Below are 16,411 nucleotides of genomic sequence, written 5' to 3'. Positions count from 1 at the left end.
TACTGGCCAACCCCAACCTATTTAGTGAATGCTGGGGAGGGTGAAGTGGACAGAGACTATATATGTGACTTTTCTTCTTTTGGGAGTTGTATCTGACACTGACGTTCAAGTATTAAAATGGGAATCGTTTGATTATGTCTCTTGTGGGTTTCCTTTTGTGATCTTGGCTCTTGGTTATTTGGGGGCTCGCCTGAAACTTTTTGATTCTTGTCTCTGCTGTGTGTGTATGACAATGTTTGACTCATCCTTTGCCATTGAGGGGTTTGCATCAGGTTCTCAGCCACTAGGGTTCCTGGTTGATTCTTTTCCCCATCTGGGAGCAGTTAACTGGTTCCCCGTGGTTTGAGGTGGAAGAGAAAATAGGCACGTGTGTACTTGGTGGAAAGGTGTGGTGGCAACCTAGTATTGGGCAGGTACTGTAACTACCTTGCTTTATTTACTTGATTTCTGTACAGTGGGTGGTAGCTGAAGATTCAGGGATTGTTTCTGATCCCTGGTTGGGTCGTATCACTCTCAGAACTTGTAGTTCTCATGACAGCTCCAAAAGTTGGATGAAGTGACTGCTCCCTTCAACTCAGTAGAACAAAATGTCTTGGAACCACTTCAGAAAGAGGCCCCTTTTGCCTCTGGAAAGCTTAGCCTATGATCCTTGGGGAGAGATCCACCTGGGGACCTGGCTGTACATCACGGCTGAGCCACTTGCTGTGCGAAGACCAGGGCTGTGTTGGCCAGGAGCCTAGGGAGGTGGCAGCTGTCTTGTTGCCAAGTTAGCCCCCCCCCCACACACACACACACCCTCCCTCCTTTCACCCCTCCCTCCCTCCAAAAGCCTTTCAAGGTTTCTGACTGCCTTGTCAGGGTATAGCTGGCATCTTGTTGAGAGGATGAAATGATACCTTAACCCATGGGAAGGAGCTTGGGATTCCCATTGTTGTGAAGTCTTTTTTTACTCTTTTGTCTTTTGGTGTTTTGCTAGTTGTTTTAGTGATGCTGGGGACCCAAGAGCCCTGAACATGCTGGTTAAAGTGTTCTGCCCCATAACTATATCCCCATCCAACTATTGTGGTTTTATTTCTGTGACTAATATGCCTAATCCAGGCAAATCATTCAGCACATGCAAAGCCTTGATCACATAGCCAGTGGTCCCACCAAATCTCTGTAAGATGCTCTTTGTTTGATAAGGGCATTACTGTTTTCTAGGGCAGTGGAATCTGGCCTCATGCTTATGGGGAAAGGAAGGAGAGAGCCAAATGGGGCTGTCTTCCTGTACTGATTCACAGGAGCACAAGGAAGTAGAAAACAATGTCCTTAGGCTATAGGACAGTAGAGAGCCTTGACAATGACAGTCTCTGAAGGAGGCCCTCTCTGCACCAACTGTCTTGACCCCTTTCTTCCTTCCATTCTCTGCAGAGTCTCTGCAGGAGGCATCACCCAGGCTGGCAGATCATGGTGGCAGCAGCGGGGGTGGCTGGGAAGTGAAACGGAGCCAGCAACTGAGGCGGGGCCCCAGCAGCTCCCGAAAATCCTATCAGGACATGGAGTATGAAAGACGGTGAGTTATCCACTTATCCACTCCCTTGGCTCTCAAGCACTATAGGCATACCCCCATATGAGCAGTGATCCAGGAAGATGCTGAGAGGCACTTACTTCTAGGCAGAAGAAACAACACAGCAAAGGAGTGGTTTCTTTTCAGCATTATGTGTATCTATTCTCTGAGAATGCAAAGATGAATGAGACATAATGATTGTAGGTCTCCTTATGTCTTGTTATGTATGGTCTTACAAGGAAGACCACATAGTTTACAGGTGATTGCCAAACAGCCTGATGAGTACCATGGCTGGATGTGAGGGTAGGTTTCTTGTTAGTATGGGTGTGGAGGCCAGAGAGTGATGCCAGGTATCTACCTCAATTGCTTTCCCTCTTATTTTTTGAGGACGAGTCTTTCATTGAACCTAGAGCTCACAGATTTAGCTATGTTGGCTGGCCAGCAAGCCTGAGGGAGCCTCCTTTCTCTACCTTCTCAGCACTGGGATTACAGGCATTTGCCACACTTGGTGTTTTTATATGGGTGACAGGGAATGGAGCTCAGGCCCTCAAACTTAAACCACAGCAGTTTACTGATAGAGGCATCTTCCAGGCCTGTGAGAGTGGGTTTTGCTTTGTCTTGAGACAGAGTTTCCCTTTATAGTCCGTACTGGCCAACTTGTGATCCTGTTACTTTAGCTTCCTAAGAGAGCTGGGGTGACAGCTTATCCAATTCATACAGGGTGCTTTGTTTTTTATTTGAGATGGGTCTTGCTCTGTTGTCTAAGCTGGTCTCAAAATCCTGGGTACAAGTGATCCTCCCAGTTCATCTTCCTGAATAGCTGGGGATGTGACATCTCACTGGGCTTATATAGTTTTGTTTTGCTTTTCAACTCTGATACCAAACAAACATTTAGAACACTTGGTAAAATTTAAAGATTTTGGGTATAAGTACAAGATCCTTTGGCATCCTGGTAGATTACTGCCCCGGGTGATTCTGAAGCAAGTGACCTATCCACCATATTATAAAAGAGCCCAGGAAGGCAAACCGAATTTAAGATTAAGAAAGTCTGTTCTTGGCCGGGTGGTGGTGGCGCATGCCTTTAATCCTAGCACTCGGGAGGCAGAACCAGAGGAATCTCTGTGAGTTCGAGGCTAGCATGATCTACAGAGCGAGATCTAGGACAGGCACCAAAACTACACAGAGAAACCCTGTCTCGAAAAACCAAAAAAGAAAAAAAAAGAAAGTCTGTTCTTAATAAATTTGCTGGACATGGTAGTGTGTACCTGTAATCCTAACACTTAGGAGGAGGAGGCAGGAGGATCAGGAGTTCAAAGCCAACTTGTGCTACATGAGACCTTGACTTGAAAAAATAATAAATTTATGAAACATTGGAGAGAAAGCGGTTTTGAAATGTCTTTTTGTGGAGTGGGGTACAGGAAATTGGACCTAGGTTGCACAATTCAGCAAGTGCTGTACCAATGAGCTATTTTATATACTCAGCCCTTTACATTTTATTCTGAGATAGACTCTAAATTGCCCAGCTTGGACTTGTACTCAATCTGTAGCCCAGACCAGATTTGCAGGCATGACCTTGCAACTGTCCTGCCTCAGTCTCGTTGAATATCTAGGTTTACCTGGCCTATACCACCAGATCCAGCTTATAAATGCTATTTTATTCATTTGTTTGTTTGTTTGTTTGTTTGTTTTATGTGTATGAATGTTTTACTTGCGTGTGTCTTTGCACCACATGTGTTCCCTGGTGATTCCAGAGAGGGCATTGGATCCCCTGGAACTGGAGTTACAGACTGTTGTGAGTGAGCTAACCATGTAGGTGCTGGAAATCAAACCTGAATTCTGTAGAAGAGCAATCAAGTGCTCTTAACTACTGAGCCATCTCTCCAGGCCATATTTATTTATTTTTGAGATGGGGTTTCACCATGTAGTTTATATCTGCCTGGAACTCATTGCAAACACCACCACCACCACCCCTAAGCCTCCCAGGTATTGGGACTAGCATGTGCCACCATGCCTGGCATTGACCTCCTTTTAAAACTGTGTTTTGCAAGGCATTTGGTGGCTAGAAATATACTCAATGGTAGAACTCTTACTTAGCATGTGTGAAATGTTAATTTCAATACAGTACTCCCTTAGGGGAAGATTAATTTGATTGTAGACCATAATCACTACAAGTGCTGTGTGACTGAGCTTCAGGTAGCTATACTCTCCTTGGACTTTGTTGCCAAGTGAAACCACTGGTTTTCTTCTGGTTTTTAGAGAATCCAAAATGCAGAGGTTTGAGTTAATCACACTTTCCAGTTCTAAACAGGTTTTATCATAGATCGGTCATCACAAGGCCTCCTCTTACTGTGTTTAGTTTTTTCATTTTATTCCCAATTCCCACCTCTGTAGGCAGCAGCTCTGTTGTGCTTAATATGTATCCTTCTAAAGTAGGTAGTATTGTCTCAAGTGTCAGTTTTCAGTTCTCATAAACAGCATAGTGCTACAGTCTTCTGTTTCCTGAACTTCCATAATACTCAGGACTGTGTATTTTAGCTGTCTCTATTGCCATTTGTATATTAATATTTTGTCTCTAATTGCTGCACCATGAGATGTGCGTGTTACATTTTACTTAATACTGTGTGCCTGCCAAAAATAGTTACTGTTCTTTTTGTTGTTGTTTTGCCAATTTTAAAGATTTATTTATCTATTATGTATACAGTATTCTGCCTGCATGTATACCTGTAGGTCAGAAGAAGGCACCAGATTTCATTATAGATGAGCCACCATGTGGTTGCTGGGAATTGAACTCAGGACCTCTGGAAGAACAGCCAGTGTTCTTAACCTCTGAGCCATCTCTCCAGCCCTGTTCTGTTTGTTGTTGTTGAGACAGGATCTCACACTAAAATCCATGCTGGCCTGGAACCCACCATATAGCTCAGACTGACCTGAGACTTGTGGTAATCTTCCTACCTCAACCTCCTGACTACCTGTTCCTAACAAATCCTTACTTTGTTGCCCCCCCCCCCCCCTTTTGAAACAGGGTCTTACTATGAAGCTCTCACTGTCCGGGAACTTGTTACATAGACCCAGCTGGCCTCAAACTCACTGAAAGCCACCTCCCAAGTGCTAAGATTAGAGACATGTGCCACCCCATCCAGATCTTGCCATATTTGTGTTTTCAGAATCTTTTCTTTTCCTATCTCAGATCACAAAGAGTTTCACCATATAGTCTTAACTTTTGCATTCACATCTTTAGTTCATTTAGAATCCAGTTTTGAATATAAGATAGATTTTAGTTTTGTTTTCATTCATGTAGTGAACAGTTTGCTGAGTACCACCTCCTAAGTAGTTCATTTTTGCTCAAGTTCTCTCCATCTTGAGTGATCTAAGTTGTTCCATTTATCTCTTTGCTTATTCTTATACCATAACCTTACTGTTTTCATTACTATGGGTTTATACAGTTTCTTAATAGCTCCCTCTTTGCTCTTATTTCTTAAAGTTGATTTAACCATGTGTGACATTTTATTCCATAAAAAAACTAATCAAAGAGCATTGCTTAGCATGTGTGAGGCCCTAGGTTCCATCCCCAACATTCCATATATATAAAACAGGACTTTTAATTGAGAGTACATCAAATTTGTGGGGGAAAGTGTCATCTTTGTAAGTAGCCGTCTTTTCCAAGATAATATAATGAGGGATACCTTCTCTGAATTTTTTTTAATTTATTTATGTGCATTGGTATTTTGCCTGTATGATGTATGTATGTGTGAGTGAGTGAGGGTGTCAGGTCTCTTGAAACTGGAGTTACAGACAGGTGTGAGTTGCCGTGTTGGTGCTGGAAATTGAACGCTCTGGAAGAGCAGTCAGTACTCTTAACTGCTGAGCTATCTTTCCAGCCCCAATGAAGCATACTTTTAAATGGCATAAAAAAAATCTACCTGTTTGCTTAAGTAATATCTTACTCCATTAAAGTGCAATCCCTAGGAAACTGGAGAGGTGGTTTAGCTTTTAAGAGCACTTGCCATTCTTTCAAAGGACAAGAGTTCAGTTCCCAGCATCCATGTCCAGTAAGTGCTCTTTATCTCTGAGCCATCTCTCCAACCTCAATTATTTTATTTTATTTATATGTATATATGTGTGTGTGTGTGTGTGTGTGTGTGTGTGTGTGTGTGTGTGTGTGTGTGTGTGTCTGTTAGTGTATATGTATGTGCCCATGTCAACGTGTGTGTATATATGTGTAGGACAGCCTTGAGTACCACATTTTGAGTACCTTCCACCTTTTGTTTGAGGTGGAGTCTCTCATTGACCTGGAACTTCACCAAGTAAGCTAGGCTAGACTAGCTAGCCAGCCATTGAGCTCCAAGGATCCACCTATCTCCTCCCAGCTTGTCATCACTGGATTACAAGCACATGCTACTACATCTGGCTTTTTATCTGAGTTCTGGGAATCTGAACTCAGGTTCTTATGCTTTAGAAGTAGAGCTTCTACGGACAGAGCCATCTCTCCAACCACACACACATGGGATTTTTTTTCTGAGACAGAGTTTCTCTGTGTAATAGCCTTGACTGTTCTAAAACTCTTTTTGTAGACCAGGCTGGCCTCAAACTCACAGAGTTTGGGATTAAAGGTGTGCGTCACCATGCCTGGCTCACATACGGATTTTTATAATTAAGAATATTCAGCCCAGTGGTAATGGTGAACGTGTTTAATCCCAGAATTTGGGAGGTAGAGGCAGGCAGATCTCTGTGAGTTCGAGGCCAGCCTGGTTTACAAAGCAAGTGCCAAGACAGCCAGGGCTATACAGAGAAACTCTGTTTCAAAACACCAAAAAAAAAAAAAAGTTTTGTGTGTGTGTGTGTATATGTATGTGTATTTATTTGGGGGTCAGCTTGGATGTGGTAGCTCACAGCCTGTAATACTAGCCCTCAGGAGATGGAAGCAGGATGATTAGGAATTCAAGTTACTACTTAGTGAGTTCCAAGCCTGCTGGAGACACTGCCTTCTATAAAACAGCACAAAAATACTCCAGAATATTGAGGGCTGACTGTGGGTCTAACTCAGGTAGAATGTATGCTTAGCATGTGCAAAGCCTTGGGTTCCATCCCCAGCACAAGTGGAGGGATAGAAGTGGAGAAGAAGAGGAGGGAAGAGAAATGAGAGTAGTAGGTGTCGGATGCAACAGATCTCTATCCCTAGTCTTAAAGGAATATGTTCAAAATGTCTCTCTTGTTTTCATTTGGGTGGGGGTTGATTTGTTTTGTCTTTGAGACAATGTTTCTCTGTGTAACAGTCCTGACTGTCCTGGAACTAGCTCTGTAGACCAGGCTGGCCTTGAACTCACAGAGATCCACCTGCCTCTGTCTCCTGAGTGCTAGACTTAAAGACGTGTGCCACCACTGCCCAGCTTCATTTGTTTTTTGTTGTTGTTTTGAGACAGGGTCTCACTATTGTAGCCCTTGACTGGCCTGGAATACATAGAGACCTACTTGCCTATGTTTCCTAAGTGTTGGGATTAAAGGCATGTGTCACCATGCCCAGTCAAATTTTCTCTAATAAAGTGTGATATATAGACACACACACTGGAATTTTTATTTTTTTTAAAAGATTTATTTATTATGTATACAGTGTTCTGCTTGCATGTATGTCTGCAGGTCAGAAGAGGGCACCAGATCTCATTATAGGTGGTTGTGAGCCACCATGTGGTTGCTGGGAATTGAACTCAGGACCTCTGGAAGAGCAGTCAGTGCTCTTAACCTCTGAGCCATCTCTCCAGCCCACACTGGAATTTTTAAAATGTAGCTTTTAATAAGTCAGAACTCTTGTTATCACACTCTCTGGAAACTGAGGCAGGAGGCTCCTGAGTTTGAGACTAGTTTGGGCTATGTAGTGAGATCTGTCTCAAGAAAACCAACTAAGCAGAATCATGCAGTGCATTGAGCTAATATGTCTCCATAATATATTTCAGTCATATTCACTCCTCTGTTGTCCCCTCCTATTCCTATGAGTCCCCTGCCTTTTCCCAACTATCCTCTTCTATTTTCACATATATTTAAAAAATAGTATATTTATTTATTTTGAGGAAAGACGTGTGTGTGTGTGTGTGTGTGTGTGTGTGTGTGTGTGTGTGTGTGTGTGTGTAGGTATAAGTCAGAGGACAACTTGTGAGACTCAGTTCTTTCCTTGGTAGTAAGTGCCTTTACCCACTAATCCATCTTGTGCCCCATCCCCAGTACTTTTCATCAGGGTTGTTAAACAGGAGCATTGGTGCCTTACCAGTGACTATACCGCTGAAAAACATGTTTCTCACTCCGTCAACTTTTAACTGCCTATAAACCTTCATGGGGGTATGGGGACCCATGAGTCTCTCACACTTCTGAGACAGAGTGTGATGGGCCCCATCATAAGGAAATCCTGCTTAGGTGATCACAGCTGCTGTGAGTTCAAAAATGCAACAGCCATGTCATACCCAGCCCCACCTCCCACCTTCCTCTATGTTTTTGATTTTGTGGTTTTTGTTTTGTTTTTGAGACAAAGTCAGTCCCTCCCTCCCTTCCTCCCTCCCTCCCTCCCTCCCTCCCTTCCTCCCTCCTGGAATTCACAGAGATCCACTTACCTCTGCCTCCCAAGTGCTGAGATTAAAGGCGTGTGTTATCATACCTAGCTGGGTTTGTGTATGTTTTTAAAGCTGCTAGATTTGGGTGCCAACAAGATGTTTCAGCAAGTGAAGCACTTGCTGCACAGACCTGGAGACCTGAGTTCAATTCCCTGGAACCCATATAAATCCTGAAGGAGATAACAAATTCACCAAAGTTGTCCTCTGACTTCTATATGCATGCTGTGGCCTGTGTGCCTACACACATACATTATGTACACATATATTAATAATAAATTTTTAAATTAAAAAGCCCTGCTAGGTTTTTTCATTCTTTAGAAAATTATTATGTGTAGTCATTGTTCATAGTACTATCACATAAGGTCATTTTAATGCAGGCATATTTTTCATATTAGTCTGTTTTATTCTCTTAGACAGTTTTGCTTCTATTTTCGTGTTAAATACGTGCATGATTTTATGTATCTATATAAAATATAGGGACCATAGAGAAAACATTATGTCTGTTATTCTGAGATTGGCTCAATTCATTTTTTCAGCTTTATTCAGTTGCACCCAAGTCTTGAAAATGGCCTAACTTCATTCTTTGTGGCTGGAGAAATTGTTATTATATGTATAAAGCACAATTTCCTTACCCATTCCTTTGTTGTTGGTTCCATAACTTAGCTGTTGTGAATAATCTGCAATAAACATTAGTGTATAAATGTCTCTGATTTGTTGGCTTGAAGTCCTTCAGGTAAATATACAGCAGTGATAAAGCTGGGTCATTTGAGAGATCTGTTTTTAGTTTCTGAGGAGCCTCCATACAGAATTCATAGTAAATGGACTAGTTTACTTTCCCAACCACAGTCTATGAAGGCTCACTGTTATCCACTTCCTCACCAGCAGTGTTATTTTAAGACTGCTAAGTTTAGTTAGCTATTGTATTAGTTTAGTTATTTATATCTGTGTTGTGTTGGCATTGGAAACAAGGTAGCCTCATGGTATAAATTAAGCAATCTTTGCTGTTTTGGGAGAAACTTGTGTGAGAGTTACTATTGTAGTAGTGCATGCCTTTAATCTTAGCACTTCTGAGGTAGAGGCAGGCAGGTCTCTGTGACTTCAAGGCCAGCCTGGTCTACATAGCAAGTTCTAGGCCAGCCAGGGTTAGATGGTGAGACCCTATCTTTAAAAAAAAAGCTATTCTTACCTTGAAACTTAGTAGAACTTACCTTTAAAGGCATCTGGGCCTTGTTTGTTTTTGCAATCTAGGGAGAGAATCCAGAACCTTGAGTATGCTAGGCAAGAGTTCTACCACTTGCTATGCCCCAACCTTTGGTGAGTGTGTGCGTATTTATGTGTGTACATGTCCAGTCATGTGCAGGTGTATATGTGTGTATGTGTAAGCCAGAGGTCAATCTTGAGCATTGTTCTCAGGAACCACCTACCTTGTTTTTGGGGTGTGTGTGTGTGTGTGTGTGTGTGTGTGTGTGTGTGTGTGTGTGCGCGTGCGCGCGCGCTTCCACATGTACCATGACACCCAGGTGGCAGTCCAGAGGACAACTTGCAGGAAGGAGTCTATTGAGAAAATACCATATAAGTTCTGGAGATCAAACTCAAGTCATCAGGCTTGGTGTTAGGTGTCTTACCCACGAAGCCACCATCTCTCTGGCCCTACATTGTTTTTGATTTGTTTTGTTTTGTTTGAGACAAGGCCTCTACATAGCCCTGGCTGTCTTGGAACTCACTATGTAGACCAGGCTGGCTTTAACCTCTGCCACTATGCCTAGCAGGTGGCAGTGAAATCTAGGGATCTTCCTGTATCTTCCTCGCCTTTACTACTTGGCTTGTTATGTGGGTGTTAGACATTAAACACAGGTCCTGAATGCTTATTCAGCAAGCATTTTACTACCTGAGCTATTTCCTCGAGTGCTCACACACACCCCATAGGCATGGATCATGCCCAGCTGATACTTTGTTTTTCTAATATTTTATTATGAAATTTCAAGCACATAGGCATTCACTGTAAATTCTTTCAATTATCTATCAACTAGAGTCTCATTTTGCCACACTCATACATCTCACACTTCCAAGTTCATTTTTTTTTACAAGTTATCTATTTTTAACTTTTACAAAGTCATATAGATTCATGGGGTTTGTTGTTGTGCCATTTTGTTTTTTTTGTTTTAAAACTTCTGGATTTGATCTCTTTTTAAAAAAACAATTAAGGTATAGGAGTGTTTTACCTGTATATATATGTCTGTGTACCATGTATGTGCCTGGTACCTGCAGAGGCTAGAAGTGGGCATCAGATCCCCTGGAACTGGAGTTACAGATGGTTGTGAACCTCCATATAATACTGGGAATCAATCCTAGGTCTTCTGCAAGGGCAGCAAGTTCTCCTAACCACCAAGCCCTCAAGATTTGGTCTTGCTGGGGTAGACTTGATTTTGTTGTTGTTTGTTTATTTTTGTTTGTTTGTTTGTTTTTTGAGACAGGATCTCTCTATGTAGTTCTGGCTGTCCTGGCACTCTAGCTGTCCTGGTCTCTTATATAGACCAGACTGGACTCAGACTTAACAGAGATTGGCCTGCCTCTGCTCCCCAAGTGCTGGGATTAAAGATGTGCCTCACCTAGCGGGGCGGTGGTGGCATACGCCTTTAATCCCAGCACTTGGGAGGCAGAGCCAGGCGGATCTCTGTGAGTTCGAGGCCAGCCTGGGCTACAGAGTGACTTCCAGGTTCTAGGAAAGGCGCAAAGATACACAGAGAAACCCTGTCTCGAAGAAAAAAAAAAAAAAAAAAAAAAAGATATGCCTCACCACACCCAGCTTCCTGTTTTTGATAGAATCTTACTGTGAAAATCCAGGGTGGTCTCGAACCCATAATCCTCTGTTTCAGCCTCTTCAGAGGTGGGACATACCTCTAATTCTAGCACTTTGGAGACTGAGGCAGGGGGATCAAAAGTTCAATTCTATCCTGGGCTACGTGAGACCCTGTCTTAGAAAATTAAAAAAATTTTTTTTAATTTTTAAATTTGATCTCTTTTTTTGACCCATTGATTATATTTGACCCATTGATTATAACTTGCTGTTCCTTAGACCAGATAGCTATTATTTGACTTCAAGGCCAGCCTGGTCTACATATTTGACCCATTGATTATAACTTGCTGTTCCTTAGACCAGATAGCTATTATTATTTATTGACTAGATACTATTTATTGATAGATACTATTATATTTTGACTAGTCAATTGCCTTTTTTTCATTTTTCTTTATTAAGAAATTCTCTACTCACTCTACATACTACCCACAGATCCCACCTCCTCCCTCCTCCTATCCCCCAACTCTCCCTCCCAAGCCACCCCACATCCCCCAAATCAAGGTCCCCCCATGAGGAGTCAGCAGAGCCCAGCACACTGAGCCTAGGCAGGTCCAAGCCTCTCCCCACTGCACCAAGGCTGCACAAGACGTCACACCACAGGCACCAGATTCCCAAAAGCCTGCCCATGCACCAGGGACGGATCCCAATTCCCCGTCTGGGTACCCCCCAAACAGTTTGAGCCAAACAACCGCCTTTCATATCCAGAGGGCCTAGTCCAGTCCCATGGGGGCTCCATAGCCACCAGTCCACAGTTCTTGGTCTTCCACTAGTGTGGCCAGTCATCTCTGCACGTCTTCCCATCATGATCTTGACGTCCCCCACCTGCAGAATCCCTCCTCTCTCTCATCGATTGGATCCCCGGAGCTCAGCCTGGCGCCTGGCCGTGGATCTCTGCATCTGCCTCCATCAGTCACTGGACAAAGGCTCTCTTAGTCCAATCGGGCGCTGTCAATTGCCTTCTTAATTTGAAGCATAACTTTTTATACTAAATCTCCCCTCTGTGTGTGTGTGTGTGTGTGTGTGTGTGTGGTTTTATCAAACATTGAACTTCTTTAAATCTTCTGTGTTAAAAATGTTCTGGGTTGTACTATTTCACCAACATTCATATACAGTAAGTGTTGTTTCTCATTTATCCTGTTTCAGATTTCATATTACATGTGATCCAGGTGATATATGTATTCAAACTTATATACTTATTTTTAATCTTAAAAAACCCTCCTTCCCTCCAAAAAAAGGTTCTGGGTTGCTACACAGAGAAAACCTGTCTCAAAAAAACAAAAAAAGTGTTCTGGGTTGTGGCTAGCTGAGAACTACTGGCAATTGATGGCTTCTTGGGAAGGGAGGGTTGATTTTCTATAAAGGGTGGCCTCTGATAGGTTGACCACTCTCTAGTGGATGGCCCCACACGTATAAGTATGTAGGCAGTACAAATTGGAATCAGTGGGCTATTGAAAAAAGAGAGAGGACATGAAATTGGGAGGGGTTAGGTGGATCTGAGAGGAGTTAGGGAAAAGTGGAGGATGGGTGTGATCAAAATACATTGTATACATGTATGAAATTATCAAAAGCACAAAAAAGTTTTATATTAACAAAAAGCTCTGTCACAGATCTTCTTTAGAGAAACATTCCAAGGCCAGGCATGATAGCATATGCCTTTAATTCCAGCACTCAGGAAGCAGAGGCAAGTGAATCTCTGACTTTGAGGCCGACCTGGTCTGCATAGTGAATTCCAGGTCAGTCGGGGCTGCATAGTAAGACCCAGTCTCAAAAAAGAAAAAGAATTCTGGGAGGGAGGGAACGAAGAAACATTCCACATAAGATAGATTCTAAATAAGATAGGTACATAGATATTTCTTCTCACTCAGAAACAACTTAATTCCTCTCTTGAGTGTGGGCTGGTTTTAGTGACTTTCATCTAAATTAAACAGTAGAGTATGGAGAAAGGAAAAATAGGATTTTTTTTTTTTTTTGAGATAGGGTCTCTAGCCTAGGTCAGCTTCAAATTCCCTATGTAGCCAAGAATCATCTTGAACTTCCGGTCCTCTGTCTCCGAAGTGCTGAATTTGTAGACATGAACTACCATACCTGGTTTTTATGTAGGAACCAAACTGAGGGTTTCATGTATGCTACTACACAAATACTCTACTAGAATTTTTGTGGGTTGAGAAAAATGATAAATACCACCTTATTGATCAAGGTCAACATCGCCAGAGATAAGTCATGCTGCTGCTGCTTGATAGTATATAATCAGAAGGGTTTCTCACTTTTGTTGTTTCTCAACAAAACGAAACCCCATAACCTCAAGTGTAATTAAGAAATCACTTCAAACAAAATCATTACTATCCTTAAAAAGAAAGAAAGATGCCAGGCAGTGGTGGCGCACGCCTTTAATCCCAGCACTCTGGAGGCAGAGGCAGGCCAGATCTCTGAGTTCGAGGCCAGCCTGGTCTGCAGAGTGAGTTCCGGGACAGCCAAGGTCACACAGAGAAACTGTCTCAGAAAGAAAAAGAAAGCTCCAAAGATATATAGATATAATATATATACATACATACATACATACATACATACATACATACATACATACATACATACATATTTTGAACCTTTCAGAGACCCGGCAGTGCTGGTGCACATCTTTAATCCCAGCACTCAAGAGGCAGAAGCAGACAGATTGCTGAGTTCGAGACCAGCCTAGTCTACAAAGTGAGTTCTAGGACTATAAAGAGAAACCCTGTGTCAGGGGGGTGGGGGGTGGGGGGCGGGAAAGAATCTTTCATAGGCCAGAGAAGACTTTGATATCCTTGAAACAAGACATATTGCAAATACCTCAGTATGCTTCTGCTTTTCCAGAGAACCTGAGTTCAGTACCCTAGCACCCATGTTGGGTGGCTCACAACCACCTTTAACTCCAACTGCAGGGAAATCTGACACTCTGGCCTCCACTGGCAACTGCACTCACATGTACACATGCATGAACATACACTGAAAAACTAAAAATAAATTTTACAAAGAGACAGACTGGTGTGAGAAAATTGGTGGAATCCTAATAGTCTATTGTTTAGTTGACTTAAGTTCTCTAAGTATTAGGGGAAGCTAGGCAGAGGGTACACAAGTGTTATCTTTGAACTCTTGTAAATCAAAAAAATATTTCAAAATAAGTTTGACTTTGTCAAGATTAGAAACTTTCAGATCAATGGACACTATCAAGATGAAAATAAACCCCACAGAATGGGAGAACATATCTACAGATCATGCATCTGGTAAGGGATTCCTATCTAGAACGTGTGAAGAGCTTTTATAGCAAGAAAACAAAACATCCCAACTCAGCAGTGGGTAAGGGCTCAGGATATATTTCAGCCCCTGAGTCCCCAGACGTTTTGTTACTGAATTGTCTGAGCTTGCCTTGAATTTGTGATCCTCCTGTCTTAGCTTCCTTGAGTGCTGCTGTTACTGTTAATTAGGTGTTAATCACTGGTGCTGTTTTCTTCTTTTGAATTTACTTGTTTGGATTTTTTTGTTGTTTGATTCATGGTTTCCCTCTGTATCTCAAAATGGCCTCAACATTTCTATCTTCCTTCCTCAGCCTCCTGAGTCCTGAGATTACAGCATACACTGCCACTCCCGATTTGCTTGCTTGCACTAGTTCATTTTCTTTATCTTCAGTACTGTACAGAGCCTAGGCCTTTGTGTGTGCTAGTCACCATAGAGCTGTACCTCTAGCTCCTTGTATTGTTTATCTTTTAATATGACTCGTGATTGTTTGTGGGTCTCTGGATTTTTCCAAGCTTAAGTATTTTTGTTTGTTTGTTTGTTTGTTTTTCCAAGACAGGGTTTCTCTATGTAGCTTTGGAGCCTATCCTGAAACTTGCTTTGTAGACCAGCTGGCCTCAAACTCAAAGATCTGCCTGGCTCTGTCTCTCGAGTGCTGGGGTTAAAGGCACCTCCCGGCAGTATTTTATTTTTATATAGTTCAATTGAATGATTTTTTTTTCTATGCCTTGGGGTTTGGGTTATTAATTTTTCCCATTTAAAGGTATAGGTCTAAGGGATTTGGCTCAGTGAGTAGAGCATATAAAAGATTATGAATATTTTTTCTAATTTACTTTTTTCTTTTTCTGATTTGTAGCTAAGGCTTTGTGCATGGCACAGAAGTGAATTAACATAGAGCTATATTCCCCACCTATTTGTTTGTTTGTTTTTATATTATTCGGTGTGAGTATGGTTGTCAGAGGACAAGTTTGTGAGTTGGTTCTGTCCTTTCACCTTCGTGTAGGTTCTAGGAATCAAACTCATTTTCAAGCTTGCATTGTTGGACACTAAGCACCATTACCTGCTAAGCCATGTCTCTAAGTCCCTCTTCCACCCCACCCCCTTTTTTTTCACATAGCCCAAGTTGGCATCAAAATTTAGATTCTCCTTTGTTAACTTCCTGAGGGCTGGGATTGTAGGCATGTGACACTACACCTGGTCCCCTTTCCCCCTTTTTCTATTATAGTTTAATTTCTTCCGTTTACATTTTTTATTGAAGCTGGCATGGTGGTCCATGCCTGTAATTTCAGCATTTAAGAGGCTTAGAAAGGAGGACCATGAGTTCCAAGCTAGTCTTGGCTACCTAGTGAGTTCAAGGTCAACCTGAGATAAATACCAAAAACCCTGTAGTGGTGGCTCATGCCTTTAACCCCAGCACTCAGGAGGCAGAGGCAGGCTGATCTCTGAGTTCAAGGCCAGGCTGTCTGGTCTACAGATTGAGTTCCAGGACAGCCAGGGCTACACAGAGAAAGCCTGTCTCAAAAAACCAAACCAAACAAAAGAAAAAGTAAATAAATACACAAGTAAATTTTCATATATGTGAAGAATAGTCATAAGATCTTACACATACATAGATATTTAATCATGTATTTGTTTACAAGATTTATTTTCATTTATGTGTGTATGTTTGCATGTATATATGTGTATATGCATTAAGATCCCAAGGAGTTTAAGTTACAGCCTGTTGTGAGCCACATGGGTGCTGGGAATCAAACCAGGGTCCTTTGGAAGAGCAACCAGTGCTCTTAACCGCTGAGCCATCTCTCCAGCCCAATATTTAACCTTTAGATGCAATCGTAGGTAATATCTTCCTGTTTTTTAAACAATGGTTATCTGAATTTAAGTAAAATATGTAATTGCATATTAATTTTATAGCCAGAAACACTAATAAATTTATTATTTGTGTGTGTGTGTGTGTGTATGTGTGTGTGTGTGTGTGTGTTTACAAGTGTGCTCAATAGCCGGGCGGTGGTGGCACACGCCTTTAATCCCAGCACTTGGGAGGCAGAGCCAGGCGGATCTCTGTGAATTCGAGGCCAGCCTGGGCTACCAAGTGAGTCCCAGGAAAGGCGCAAAGCTACACAGAGAAACCCTGTCTCAAAA

General features: G+C 42.1%; 1 protein-coding gene across 6 annotated transcripts in view; it reads left to right on the top strand.

Annotated features, from left to right (window-relative positions):
- The window catches only part of Rbm10 (RNA binding motif protein 10), a 36,243-nt gene that overhangs the window by 774 nt on the left and 19,058 nt on the right, over positions 1-16,411 (top strand). For 3 of the 6 annotated variants that reach the window (XM_052732721.1, XM_052732637.1, XM_052732497.1), the window contains exon 1: positions 1,426-1,552. In XM_052732721.1, coding sequence (XP_052588681.1) covers positions 1,536-1,552 — 17 coding nt within the window. In that variant the 5' untranslated portion in view covers positions 1,426-1,535. Of the gene's footprint in view, positions 1-1,410; positions 1,553-16,411 lie in introns of those variants that run through there. The other 3 variants (XM_052732880.1, XM_052732807.1, XM_052732558.1) reach the window with 2 other exon arrangements.

The sequence above is a fragment of the Peromyscus californicus genome, unplaced genomic scaffold (genome assembly GCF_007827085.1).
Source record: "Peromyscus californicus insignis strain IS unplaced genomic scaffold, ASM782708v3 Scaffold_10__1_contigs__length_136768540, whole genome shotgun sequence".
Taxonomy (NCBI): Eukaryota; Metazoa; Chordata; class Mammalia; order Rodentia; family Cricetidae; genus Peromyscus; species Peromyscus californicus.
The sequence above is the reverse complement of the archived record's forward strand: the minus strand, read 5'-3'. Positions and strand labels throughout refer to the sequence as shown.